Below are 15,514 nucleotides of genomic sequence, written 5' to 3' on the forward strand. Positions count from 1 at the left end.
AGGTTTTTAAAAAAAATCTTTATATTTTACGTGAATGCATGCTCAAGGCGAGTTGGACGTGCAGCGGAGGTTGGTAGGCCAAAGGCCCACCTCTCTAGGACTAGGGCCAAGGGAGTGGGAGACCAAGAGTTTGGTCTCCCAGGTCCCTAGTACTATTACTATTAGGTACTTTGGTAAACATCCATGGTCCATATTCTGTATCTCTGAAATAAAATTGAGATTGAAAAAGGACAAGCCTGGTACTACCGCAAACTCGGGGATCCAAATAATTTTGGGGTTTTGGGAGGGGGGAAACTTTAAAAAAAATAATTTTGGGGGTTTGGGAGGAAACTTTTTTTTGTTTTTTTAAAGTCTCTCCCCTCCCAAACCCCCTACTAGTACTAGACTTATTATTATTTTAAAAAAAAATTTCCCCCCTCCCAAACCCCTAAAATTATTTGGGTCTCTTGAGTTTGCGGTACTACCCAAGGCCTTATTCATTTACCTATATCGAAGAAAGACAGTTACAGTTACACATCATCTGTGAACAAATACATAACAGTGAAACGTAACAATAACCAATATCATAAGGCTTTTGTAATTCTCTAGTTACCACTACTACTACAACCACCACATCACCATCCCGATCACGACCACAGACCTGCCAACTGGTACGATTTCGCATATTTTAGTACAATTTGTGGACCCAAATACGTGAATACGATTCCAAAGAATTTAGTACGATTGAAAAAAAAAAAAAATGTGATGTTGATGATACATTTGATGCATTGATACACACATGTCGTACACCAATTGTTGACTGTGTTTCTGAATGAATGATGCATCACAATTTGTACTATAGTAATCATTTCAGTTGGTTATATGATGCTGGTTTTCACCTATATTTTTCTCATACATTTTTGAGGATTTGCATAGATTTATGCATATAAGCTTATTCTATACTAAATAGTCTCACCCACATTTAAGCTTTTGTCACTTATTAAATAGAAAATTCTAAGTGAAAATTTAATTGAACTAACATCTTTGACTATGAAGCCTTCAATTAAGCTTAAACATAAATGGATTATCTCCCTTTATAATAACTAAAATTACTCTAAAATTTTGCTTTATAACATTTATAATGATCTTTTTTTTTTCTATATTATTTTGTACGAGTCTTGAATTACAAAGTGGGCAGCTTTAGGAACGGTATTTGGTTCAAATGAATTCTCTAGAACCATTTTAGTAGTAGTTAACTTCTTTGCATATTACATACTTGCAAATTTCCCATCATTTGACCAAAGTAATAGTATTAGTACTATGTAGTGTAAAAGTAGTAGTAGTAGTAGTAGTGAATGCTCAAAAAAAAAAAAAAAAAGAGAGAGAGGGGGGGGGGGGGGGGGTCATTAGATAACATATATGGAATGGGCTGGATGAACTGGTCATCATGGCACCACACCTAAACGATTTCAAGGCCCGACTGACATGGGCCCGCGCCCAATGAGTACGCCGCTGAAATGCAACCAGACCATTGGTTTCTTCAGCGCCAACCATACAGATACAGAAAATATCTTGCTACTGTTGCAAAATGTCATCTATTGAATTGAAGACCTATCTCCCAGATATATTATCTCAAAACTTACTCATAACTGATGTACTCGGCTAGCAGATATCACCGTCAGAAATTCATTTGGTACATCAGTATCTCTTACCATCACCATCATGGCATTACCACTTCTACAACCGCCATCACAGCATTGTCACTGCCACAATCACCACCACATCACTTCTACCACCACCGCCACCACGGCTTCATCATCATCATCACCACCACTAGAGCACCATCGCTACAACAACTACCACTTCTTCCACTGACACTAGGCAAGATATAATTATACTATAATATACTTAAATAGTGCCCGTTAATCCACTGAAAGTGCTCTAGGCGCTTAACAGGCAATCAGACTATATAAACTAGCATACACACTAACATGCGTACACACATACACCCATACACTTGAATCCACATACGGAAACTTCTCCACATACACATAAGCAAACTCTTTACAGACCCATTTCTATCATCTAACCTAAATTAAAACATGTAAATTAAAGCACATTAATTGTCAAAATAAGCTCTTCTAAATAATTCAGTTTTTAATGTCTTTTTAAACGCGTCTCAAATTTGATTGATTTTGGTATTGTATGAAAGGGAATTCCATGACCTCGGCGCTGAACTCTGAAGGATTTGTTGTGAAACGAAGACTTAGAGGGTACCTTATTTCAAATTGAAATAATCAGATATATAAATGTGTAGCTTTTCGTACGTATGGAAATTATTGTCACCCTCCCCAAGAAATCATCATATGAACTAAATCCAAATCTTATATTATTTAGCTTCTAAACAATTCTGGCTTAAAACCGATTTCTTCTTCTTCTTCTTCTTCTTCTTCTTCTTCTTCTTCTTCTTCTTCTTCTTCTTCTTCTTCTTCTTCTTCTTCTTCTTCTTCTTCTTCTTCTTCTTCTTCTTCTTCTTCTTCTTCTTCTTCTTCTTCTTCTTCTTCTTCTTCTTCTTCTTCTTCTTCTTCATATTATTATTATTTTATTATTATTATCATAATTACTATCAGTATAGTTATCATTATTACCGCTATTTTAATCACTTTTTTCGTCTATTACAAGAGCTGTAACCTAACAATAATTGCCTATTTGGACAATAAAGATTATTATTATTCTTATTCTTCTTATTATTATAAGATGCATATTATTTGATCTTAGCGATCTACCAGGTCGATAATGCAATGAGACACAAGATCATTTAAATAGATGTCATCAGAGATCTGATCCGCCCACAATTTAGACCTGTAAATTCTCAGTCAATTAACTGAAATCAGCTAACTCGTCAAATTCAAATAGTAAAAAGAAGGGAAAGAAAGAAAGAAAAAAATAGGAAAGAAAGAATCCATGAAACGTAATCGAATGAACGAAACATAATCGGGAATGTTCCACAGCGCTGTCATAGCTCGTAGGTAGTGATATTGTTAAGTCATATATATCAGATATATCACTAAGGTTTTAGAATTACCGTGTCTCAACATATCCCAGTATATTTTTACACAGCCTTCGAAAATATTTTTTCGTTTTCCAAACCTTTCGTGATCCCAAAGGTAGCCAGTTTTAACTGAGTAGCCGAGCGATAAATTTCACTGTTTCGTCTAAGCCAACATTAACCACATTTACACGATAGAAAGTAAAACGCAAACACCAGAAATACGTTATCAGATCAAAAGTGAAATATTGCCACCGAGTAGGGCTCCAGGCTACATCTCAATTGCCTCGCATTGTAAACGACTGGTTGACTTTTTCTTCCCTGGTTGGGTACCTAATTATTAGGTACAATAGTGTTAAGTAATTCATTCCTGCGCAAATTAGTTTTCTGACATGGTTTTGCTCAAGCGTGCTTGCTATTCACGGTTCGTGTTGACTCCGCATTTACTTTTTTTCCTCTTTGGATTTGTTTGCACTGTCTGCCGAAATTTCTTCATTATGATTATAATTGTTCTAATTATAATTTACTTCTCATTATTTAATTCAATGGAATGACTTGAAATCACAATTCTTCCAGTTTTTATTTTTCTGTCATTAATTGATTGAAAATCAGGTTTGCTTAATTATATTTTGCTGTTGTGGATCACAACACAGGATTTGCCGAGCTTCGATAAATTTAAAGATGATAATGGTGATTATTTTTCTGACCATGTCATTCAAGTTCCTCATTCAATAGTGATATGATGTACAAAATCTTGTTTATCTTTATTATTATATCTGAAGTGTTTGAGTTTAGATTCAATCTCAATGGTGGTTTCTGAGGCAGCTTTGTGTAGTGCTTATACCTTATTTTGACAATCAGTTTCTTGTTTGGAAAGACTAGTTTTAATTATTTCATCAGTAGAAACTTTATTTGGAACATTGTTTTACTTTGATGTATGTGAATGACATGTTTATTTAGCATTCCTTCTACATCAAATCAATGGCAGTCATACTTCCAGTAAGTAAAAACGCCTACCACTACCATTGTAATGAATTGTATTTTACCACCTCTAATTTTGCCCTTATTTATTTTTAAATTTTAATTTTCCGTTTCTCGAAGGGTTTCAGTTAAGAGCTCATTTACAGGCTTACAAAATTAAATAAAACATGGTGCGCAAAGCTCTTATGTAGACTTCAGAGTTTTGATTTGCCGATCATGAAATTCGGTACTTCAGGGGTTTGATCCTCTCACCGTTGATAACAAATTAGATCATGTATTGTTTCAAAACGGTTTGTGACAAAGCATACAAATATACATGACGTTTTCTTTTTTTCCCCAGAATAGTACACATTTTCTTTTTATAGGGATGATCCTTTTGGTAGATATTTTAATGTGAACTATATTATAAGTTTTAAGTTTGATTGAATTATAAAAATAATAGATATCACTTACAGTTAAAGTGCTGTACCCCATGTAAACAGGCGCTAAATACTTAACATGTTACATTGACAATCATCTGATAACAGTCCTTCATTACCTCGATATCTATTCACCCATAGTTTATCCAAGATTATTTTAGCTTTAACTTTAAGGTATTATGCAGACAGAATTAATTGTTATAATTTTGGTAGGGGATCTTATATTCACCATCTAGATTAGATTTAGCAAATATTAAGACCAAAAAAATAATTTAAAATTATGTTATTGTTAATCTTATCATTATTTCTTACATTTTATTTTCAGCTTGATGCATTTTAAATTCATTCAGAGGAATTTGTTTTCAAAATGAATGCGGAATCAGCCAACAGATTCATTGCAGCCCTTGTAAAGTCTCTGCAGACTTTATGTCATGGTTATGTAGATTTTGATGATGGCATTGAAATAATTGGACATCTCTATTTGAATATTGACAGTGGTGCAACATTCGACTATGTTTTGAAGGAGAAAGTATGTAAGAATTCAGAAAATTCAACAGTTTTTGTTAGTAAAAGTTTTCATGCAGAAGGGAAACCAGAAAATACACTCATCCAAAATGTTAAAGACATGGCCCCTTCTCAAGACGAAAGTCACTCAGCAAACATTGGAGACAATGGCATGTCTCCTTCTGGAACAACTAGAATCCAATCTGCTATAACAAACATCAGCAATGTATTATCTGGCACCTCTGACCATCATTCATCACAATCACCCCTTCCTTTGAACACAGGAAGAAGAAAACGGGACCATAATGGGAGTTATAGCAATCAAAATTTATCATACAAATATACTACTCTTCAATCATCATCTTCGTCTGCCATGCCATACTTCAATAACTCTGCTAAGCAGCATTCTTCCAACCGCGATAGTTCAAAACATTTTAGTACACCTCAGTCACAAGGTGAATTCTTTGGAGGGGACAGTAACCAAAGTTCAGCTATGGGTGGAGATGATGAGGAAGATCTGCATTTAGATGTAACATTTGTCAAAGAAGAGTATCAAGAAAGACAAAGGGCAGCTAGAACACATCAAGGTAATTTTATAATGATTAATTTTTTAGTTTTAGAATTTCACCTTTAACTCTCTCCTTACCGGCCATTTTCCGGATTTTCCCCTAAACTTCACACCCAACCTATACAAAAATAGATTAATTTCATTCAAATACAAAAGCTGTTAGTTCTTGCTATACCTGTCTTTCTGCTAAACGAGCTCTTCAACACAGTGTTAATAAACTTTAATTATAGCAAACATTGTCGTTAAAATATTATGATGTACAAAAGACATCAGAATAAGAAAAATGTTGGCTGCATCGTAATGAATGTGACGATTTTCCTATAGGTGGTAAGGAAGGGGTTAATTTCACTTTCAATTTGATTTTTATCCAATATGACCTCTCTTTAGGTGGGAATCATAGGATGGAATGTAAATTCTAAATGTCTCTTACCTTTTCATAATGTTGTCTTCTGGGGTGAGGTCTTTTAACTTCCAGTGGTGGGCATGTCATTCTTGTTTCGTTTTTTCTTTGTTTTGTTTTGTTTTGCTTTTCTCTTTCTTTTATTTTTTTTGTTTTTTTTTTGTGTTTGTTTTTTGTTTTGAAAATAATGTGTAATAGCCTTTGTTAAGGATTTGAGTGTATTCCGCTTAGTCGGATCCTGTGCTTATGTCTGGATGGAATATTTTGTCAATGAATGCAATCATTTGACTGAAAGAATAAATTGTCATCCTTTAAATTTTTTTCTTATTATTTAGTATCTGTTACTGTTAATTAAACATTTCATTGATGCTGATAAAATATGAGGTGTGCAGAGAAATGTAAAATTTAATAAAAAGCATAGAAAGATAGTCTAGGATTTATATCCAAGATACAGTAGATTGCACACTCAATCTTTCTTGTAGCGCTGGAATCTAAAATGGTGTTTAAAGAAATATCATTTGAATATATTTACCTCTCTCTGAAATGCTCCCCTTCTCTTTCTTTCTTATAAAAAAGATTGTACATTGTCCCATCATCTCCTTTTCCCCATCCCACTTTAGACTAAAATGTCCCAAGTGTTATTGTTTGCCTATAACGAATTAAAATTCAATTAAACCAGTCGTCGTTTTTTCTCAGGGGACAATTTCTTTTTGTTACTCCTTATCAGTTTTGGGGCTGTGTGTTTGTTTTTTTAAAAATATCATACGACATGCTTAGATAATTTTTCATTATGGATCCTTTTTCAAAACTTCATTTGTGTAATCTCAAGATCTTTCCTTATGAATAATAAAACAAGTTAAAAGCATCCTAGATTTAGACAAAACTTTCAAAGTCAAAGGACAGTTTTGGAATATTCTAGATCTGATTGCATGTAACAGTACGATGATTGAAATATTGTCAGATTTCAAATTTATTCTCATCTCTCTTATCTTCTTTCTCAGTCCAAGCCTACTTTCTCTCATATATTACTTTATACATGTTATTTTTTGTGATACCTGTATTTTCTTTCTTAGCAATGACTGCTTTTTTAATGTCTTTTTCACACTAAATTTGTTCCATCAAATTGTATCTAATTTTGGATGATTGTTGAATTATTTTTCATAATTCATATCATTGATAATGTTGAAAGGTTTTGCTTTTTGGGGTCAAAAAAAAAGAAAAGAAAAGTCTCATTAGCCATTTTGTCAAATTATTTGTTCCCTTCACCTCATGTCATACATGTTTACTATCTGGTTAAAGAAGAATCATTGTTTATTTTTTCCATATCAGATCCATCCTCCAATCAGAACAACTTATTGTCAGAGAACAATACGAATAGTGGAACATTTCCCATGGGCTATCATTCGGGATCTCAGAACCAACAATTTGCCGGAAGTGGTGGAAGTGGCAACGGAGGAGACATGAATAGTAATATGAATCAGTCATTTCAAGATCCATCCCATGTAGACTCAGGACAGCACCACATTCCTGCTCCAAACCCGAGAAGTGAGTATTACATTTTTGTGGTCAAGGAGCAGTGTGAATATTAACTGCCTGTGTTTTGCTCTTAACGTTTTATGCACCTTCGTGAACTGAATGAATTCTCTTTGTTTCTTTTTTTTTTTTAAGAAATGAATTAAGATTTCATTTTTTCTTTTGGACTTTATTTTTCCAGCAATGAGAAATTGTCTTTTTTTCAATTAATCAGGATCTTTGTTCTGCTTCTCTTTATGTTTTTCGACACACGTCAATTTTGCCTTCTCATTTGTTTTTTTGTCGAGTAGATGGGTGGACTGGGGATGGTATGCGGGGGTCAGAGCTCAGACAGAATAGATGACAAACCTTTTTTCTGCCCTCTCAGTATATCTCTTATTTTATAGTTTAAATCTTTTGCCGGAGAATCAAGTCCATGGCTTTCAATTGTTTACTTTACTTTACCAATCATTATTTCTGACTACATGAGCTGGTGTGTATATCCTTGCTTTTTTTTAGCATTAAGTAGATAGTATCAGTTGCCTGCTTCCTTTTGGATAGGAAACTAGTCAAAGTAGTTCATGTTAGATCAAACATACCCACCACCCAATCACTCGTGGGTTGAAGGGTTACAATAAAATAAGTCTGGACTTAATCTTGGACCAATATTTGTCCCTTTGCTTCATCACAAACAACAAGAATCTAAATCATTTAAGATAGAATAAACTTCTGTTGGAAGGGAAAATGCTCCTCTATTTTCCTGTAAACTTCCTAGTAATCTTTTTCTCTTTACTTACTCCGTGTAGATTAATATTAGTAGTATGTACTTTAAAATCTTCCTTTTCTCCTTCTTTTTGTTAGTTTGAGTCTGCCTATAATTAAAATGCAATGTTAAATATTTTGAATATGGCCTTAGGATTTTGAAACAAAATGATCAAGGGAGAGTGGGGTTGGTATCTACTTTTACCGCTTATAACTATTGTTGCGTCTTTTTGTGTTACCATTTCTTTCAAATCTTTTAATTTTAGACTGGATTGTCTAAACGACAATAACAAACAGTACCTGCTATTGTCATAATTTCTTTTAAATATCCATTTGCTTTTCCATCTGTCTCCATCCTGATGTTTTCTATTTTTTATTCCATTTTACTGCCTGTTTCTGTTTTAAAAATATAATCATGGTTTATGAGTGGCACATCGCTTTATTTCAGTATCATGTTGGGTTTAAAGATGTTAAAATTAAAATTACAAGTCAGATTATGATATTTGTTTGAAAGTAATATTCTCTATAAAGAGAATATATGTGTAACTGTTTAAACTATAAAAATAGCTATCTTTGTTCAAACAGTTGGTTCACTCCAACAGAATACTTGATTGAGGTATGTGCCACCATATGGTCTGATAACTATTAATTCATCATCATCGTTCTGCTTCATTCTTCATTGAATAGGTGGTCAACAAAGTTCTTTCAGACATCCCTATCTTGGACAAGCAAATCCTTTTTAAACATTCATCTCTTTCCCCACTATCCCTTTATGTACCTCTTGCATTGCTTTTGTTAATCTAATTAATCAGCTGGACAATAATATTCCCTTGAGGGTTTTTTGAAAAGGGGTTGGGGGAGTTAGTTAATTGCTTCTGTTGGAAAGACGGAAGATGGGATATATAAAAAAAAATATTTATCTTAATTGTTGAATTGTGTGTTTGTGAATAATTTTATGATTAATATATGGAATGAGTTTCATTGACATGCAATAAGCTCATAAACCTGTTCTTAACTCTCTTGAGTTAATATGCTTGGAAAATCGAACAAATTTGTTTGATTTTCAATGAGGGTGAACTCGAGTTAATACTGACCCATGGGTCAAATAATAGATTTCAGGATGTTTTCTGCTTCTGGAAATTGTTGAATTATATATTGTCATTTATTTTATTTTTTTTATACTGTTGATCCACTTCGCATTACATTTTTCTGTGATATTTTACCACATTTATACTGGTAGACGGTAAACTTGTGTTTAGTCTTTTTGGTGAATGTGATGTGGATTTCGAAACAATTTCAAAAAAAATTTCAGTGTCCTGATTGGATTATTTATATTTGCAAATATTCTATTTGTGTTGATAAAGAGTGTGATGGATCGAATGTGTGTGATAGAATGCAAATTTGTTGTTGCAGGTAATGTCACTGGTAACAATGCACTACCCCCACCAAGCAACAACTGCCCTGACAACCCACAAACTTTTCAAGTTCCTGCAACACCTTCCAAATATTTTCGATGTAATGTTTGTGGAATAATTATTCGTCACAAAAACAACATCAAGCGCCACATGCGTCGACACAATGGTGACGTTTTTCATTGTTCTTATTGTCAGTCAACTCATACTTGCAAGTGGCAGTTACAGAAACATTTAGAGTATAAGCACGGAGTGTTCTCTGATTTTCCTGATATTGTTGAAGATGATGGTGGTGAACAAGTTATGCAAATTTTACCTGATGATGGTGAAGATGACAACCAAATGAGTTAAATGCTGTTTCTTGTTAAAGTAAATGTTCTTATTAGAATAAGCAGCATGGGTTTTATCATTGTGGAAAATATAAGAAGGCTTGTTAGCAGTGCTCATTTAAGAAAATAAAAAAAAAAAAAGCTAAATTATACTGTCAAGACAAATTTGAAAAATTAAGACCAATGGTTTGCATGTGAGATATTTCGTCATATTTAATTTTGGAGGGGGTGGGTGGAGGTTGGGGAAAGAAAAATAGAAAAGTATGTTGAAAAACTGAGCATAAACGCAAGCTTTCTTATCTTTTCCAGATCCTGCCATGAGTGGCAGCATGGGTGGTGCTGCTTCCTTGAGCAAGTTGTGGTCCCAACATTACAGCAATGTACCCACCTCTGCCAGCAACAGCAATTCAATCTCACCAACATCTGGAACAACTGCTGTTCAACAAACAGGCTTACAGAAACCAGTCCGCATGTATTCTTGTATGGTTTGTGGTCTTCAAATTTCACACCGCAAAAACGTTCGACGTCACATGAGAAAGCACACCGGGGAAATGTTTTTCTGTGACCTTTGTGACTGGAAAGGCACGTGTAGATGGAAAATGCAGAAGCACAGGGAGAAGAAACATGGAATTCCTATAATGTTACCTGTGACATAATTTACTGTCAAGAGTTTTTCATTGAGGTCATCTGTTATTTTATTTGTTAGACATTTATATTGAAACTGACTTTGGCACAATCTCCTATTGATTTATTATTCAATCATTGTCAACTTGTTTACATTATTTTAAATGTGGTGGAACGGTCACTCTCAATAGGTCTTCTATTCCCCATATCCGTTGCCCCTTTTTGATGTTGCTCTTTCTGGGTGGGGTTCCTGACCTCCAATAGTGGGCATGGAGGTACTTACTGTGTCTTCTATCCCCCTATATCTGTTTTCCAACTTGCTTTCTGTCTTTGTCTTGGAATGAGATTACTTAGTTTTGTCCTGGCCGCGGCATGTTGGCCTTACTCAGAGGGAAACAGTCAAATGCATAGTTATTGTTTTGGGAGATGATATTTTTTTCCTTGTAAATCATCTCTCTGTTATATAATATTATATTTGTTATTTTTAATGTATAATGAAATGTAAGCATTTGAGTGTATTTCTCTTTGTTGGATCATGTGCTTGTGTCTAGGTGAGACTTATAGGTGATCCCAGACTAAGTACATTGATGGTATGCTCTTGGAATCTACATCTGATCCCTATTTGTTCCCAGTTCCCCTTTGTCTTCCTCTGTCTTGGGTGCTTTAATTGTAATTCTAGAACTTTCTACTCTCCCATTTTCTTCCTTTTTACTGGCACTGATATAACCTAAATGTGTTGCAAGCGCCGTAAAACCCTTAAAAACATAAAAAAAAAAAAAAACGTGTTGCTCTTTGTCTTTGTTCTGGATTGCCTGTTTTTTTTTTCCTGGTCTTGGCAGGGATGAGATCCTTAGCAGGATGGAATCAGTTTAATGTATATTTTTCTTTTTTTTCTCTTTTATTTTTGAGAATTGATATTTTAATAGTTTGTAGTTTTCAATCTGTTGTTCTTTGTAAGTTTTTGAGTTTATTATCCATAATGGGATCTTTTGATTGTCCCTGGATGGGACTTTTAGGTAATTTTGAAATATGCACATTGATGGATTGCTTGTGGAATATTCTGTTCCTTAATTGAGCCAGGCTCCTTTGTCCTACTGTTTATATGATGCTTTAACATCAGATCAACTTTTTGCTATTTTGACCTAAAAGTATCACAAGCCCCGCTTAACCCCTTAAAGCAAAAGCATACAAAGTTTGAATCAATCTAAGCATTAGTTTATTATAAACATGTGATAAAGTCAAATGCTGATTTTGTAACCTACCATGTGAGACTGGTATTGTTGGAACATAGAGGAAGAAAACAAGTTTTAAGTCAAAATGAGAAGAGTTGGGGAATTTAAGTTATAAGAAGTCTGAGAAACAATACTCACCCCCCTCTGTAAAAGCGTTATGTTGTTATGAATATAATTCAGTTTTCAGCACCAGATTCACCCTGATGTGATACTGTTTTGAGACAGCAGGTCACATTTCTGATTGATATAGCATTAACAAATTGTTGTAATCATCACACAAATCTTCATAACAAAAATTAATTTTAGTTTTGATTGATTGAATCAGGTGAGAACTTTCATCTATTTGGCTAGTAAACAAGTTGAATTAGGAATATGATACCAATCACATAAAAATTATTATTTTTTCAATTGTTATATCCATCATGTGAATATAAAGGGTAAGTCCTAGTTCACCGACTTTGTAATGTCAGCATTTTGTTATGGTTCGATCGATAATCATTTACATTTAAACAATAATTTAGTCTTGTCAGATAGTGGGTAGCAATGTTGAAAGTCCTTTTCTTTTTTAATGCAAATCACAAATGCATTTCAACTATTCTATGGGATTCTATGTTATTTCTAGTTTTAAGGCAAGATTGTACTGCAATATTTGGGGTTGGGGTAGAATGCACAAGTTATATGTAAATTAGAATACTGCTCATATTGGGCCATAAATGGTCAGCTTCAAATTGTCCTCATATAATTGACCACTACATCCTTTTTTTTCTTTTTTAACTCTCAGATATCTTATATCTATCAATTAATTTATGTTACGTTTGTCTGAGTTATAACACAAAAATATATTGATATTATGTGTTTATCCAAAAAGCTCATATCTGCCAGCCGGATGTAACGTCCCCTCACACCTACCTACCTACCTTTATAGTCTGATTGATACAATTTAGCGAGTACTACTCATAAAAAAGGCTGGCTAACAATGACAAGGATGTGAATGACGTTAATTAGTTCTATCTATATTATTTGCGAAGATCTATGTGAAACAGTGGATTTTGTTACAGACTAGGTACAGAGATTCCTTCCTTCTATCGAGTGTTTCTATTCTTTCTTTTTATTGGTCTATTGTCATATTTTTTCCAAATGATCCAATTGTGTTGCAAGCACCTCATTCAAACTATAGAAAACTTTTCCATGTAACGTCCCCTCACACATACCTACCTACCTTTATAGTCTGGTTGATACAATTTAGCGAGTACTACTCATAAAAAAGGCTGGCTAACAATGACAAGGATGTGAATGACGTTAATTAGTTCTATCTATATTATTTGCGAAGATCTATGTGAAACAGTGGATTTTGTTACAGACTAGGTACAGAGATTCCTTCCTTCTATCGAGTGTTTCTATTCTTTCTTTTTATTGGTCTATTGTCATATTTTTTCCAAATGATCCAATTGTGTTGCAAGCACCTCATTCAAACTATAGAAAACTTTTCCACCTGACAATTGATTAAAAAAAACAAAACAAAAAGAATTAAAGGTTATGTGATTTGATGAAAGGAAGTAAGATTTTTACTTTTAATTTTTATGTTTATTTGCTTTATTATCTGTCTTGTACGCAATGAAACATTTTTAGCTGGGTGGGGTTCCTGACCTCCCATAGTGGGCAGGGGGGTACATACTGTGTCTTCTATTCCCTTATAACTGTTTTCCAACATGCTTTCTGTCTTTGTCTTGGAGTGAGATTACTTGGCTTTGTCCTGGCCCTGACCGGAGTCCTAGCTGGGAGGGAAACAGTCAAATGCATAGTTATTGTGTTGGGAGATGATATTTTTTTCCTTGTAAATCATCTCTCTATTATGTATCATTATATTTGTTATTTTCAATGTATAATGTTAGCATTTGAGTGTATTCCTCTTTGTTGGATTTTGTGCTTGGGTCTGGATGAGACATAGGTGATCTCAAACTATGTACTTTGATAGTGTGCTCTTGGAATCTACATCTGATCCCTATTTGTCCCCAGTTCCCCTATGTCTTACTTTTTCTTGGGTGCTTTAATTGTAATTCTAGAACTTTTTACTATCCCATTTTCTTCCTTTTTACTGGCGCTGATATAACCTAAATGTGTTGCAAGCTCCGTAAAACCCTGAAAAACAAACAAACATTTTTAGATTTTTACAGTTCCAGAAAGCTGATATAGTGATTAGCTTTTTTTTTTTTACATATTTTTATTTTGCAAACATGTAATGTACACTATTTATGTATCTGAGGCCACTTTGATTTTACAGTAAAATGAGAAATAAGTTAGCTTTAATCCTATAAAAAATACAAAACATTGCATAGGTTTGTTATTTTATTGGTTACAACCTCTCAGTTTTTAATTATTACTCCGGAGAATTACCGTATACACATTTTTGCTCCAGAAACATAAGTCACCATTTATTTACCATACCACCGTTCCCCGTGCCAGTTTATTTTTCAACTATTTTTAAAATTATTAATCTGTCACGCCGATACCATTGATTGATTACAGTGATTTAACGTAACATTAAGTTATAGTTTCAATTTACAAAATCTGATATCCGACTTATTTTCGAATTGGTGCATCTGACTATTTGTAATTATTGTAAATACATGATTTTATGTAAACGTTTTTTTTCATGTGTAATAAGGCTGTACACACTATCCTTTCTTTCATTTCTTAATGCAACTATTTTCTACTCCTTGCCTTTTTGTCAAAGATGAAGTCTTGTTTGTTTTTATTATTATTATTATTGTTAATCAGTGCTGATGGTTTTCAATACATTGGCAGTGAGAGAGTTGATGTGTGGTGGAACATACAGGTGCAGTTTCTCACTCTTCATAGGATAGCTAGAGTATCAGTGATAATTTATCATCTTAGTTGCTCTAAAGCTAAAGGTCGGGGTTGATGCAGAAAAGAGGGGATTCTAGACAATTTTCAAAATGTTCCCACTTAATCAATTTTGTCTCCAACAGCACTGATTAATAATCATTAACTGGGCCACAGTGTTCCAAATTGCTTCTCAGCGATCTTTTAGTCTGAGTCACTGAACCGTGAAGTCAGTGATTTCACGGCGGGTAATCTTAATCCTGGGTGCATTCCTTACTAATCCCTATTTCCGTTTTTTTGTGTAATTTTAAACATTTTTTTCACCCCAATAGTTGAATATAACATATTTTATAGCTGCATATCATTTTTCCTTCTTTGCTACACATCACTGTGAAATTTTCATCAAAATAAGTTTATTGGTTATGTTGTGACTTGCGTTAAAAAAGTATGTATATAATAGAATTTTGAAAAGTGATTTCTCAAATATAATTAGTGATATCTCATTAACCAAACGATAGATTTCCTTGGTTGATAATTTATAAGTTTCAAAATTTTATTGTCTTTTTGGTGTGAAAGTTTGGTTAGTGCGCGAAACTTAGTTTATTTTTTATGATTTTTTTTGTTTTCACCTATCAGGTAAAAATGGAACATACTCTTGAGATACACTTAAAAAATCTCAATTCACTGTGTCGTTTATGTGCTAAACGTGCACTTACTGTTAAAGAAAAGGCTAAAAACAGGAAAAACATTTTTTGTAAAGACTTCAGAAATGAAATCAAACTGTTCTTTGACATTGACATTGAAACGGACCTTAAAAAAAAGCATTCCGAAGTTGTATGTTACAAATGTGAAAAGAAATGAGAGACATGAAAACATTACCAGGACCAAAAATATCGAAA

General features: G+C 33.7%; 1 protein-coding gene across 2 annotated transcripts in view; it reads left to right on the forward strand.

The window, feature by feature from the left end:
- LOC144965374 (uncharacterized) overlaps positions 1–15,514 on the forward strand; it is a 63,755-nt gene that overhangs the window by 4,645 nt on the left and 43,596 nt on the right. For both annotated transcript variants that reach the window (XM_078900639.1, XM_078900640.1), the window contains exons 2-3: positions 4,754–5,519; positions 7,230–7,445. In XM_078900639.1, the coding sequence (XP_078756765.1) occupies positions 4,796–5,519; positions 7,230–7,445 (940 nt within the window). In that variant the 5' untranslated portion in view covers positions 4,754–4,795. The remainder of the gene's footprint in view (positions 1–4,753; positions 5,520–7,229; positions 7,446–15,514) is intronic.

Source organism: Berghia stephanieae, chromosome 2 (assembly GCF_034508935.2).
Source record: "Berghia stephanieae isolate SIO BIC M18660-M18661 chromosome 2, UCSD_Bste_1.3, whole genome shotgun sequence".
Classification (NCBI taxonomy): Eukaryota; Metazoa; Mollusca; class Gastropoda; order Nudibranchia; family Aeolidiidae; genus Berghia; species Berghia stephanieae.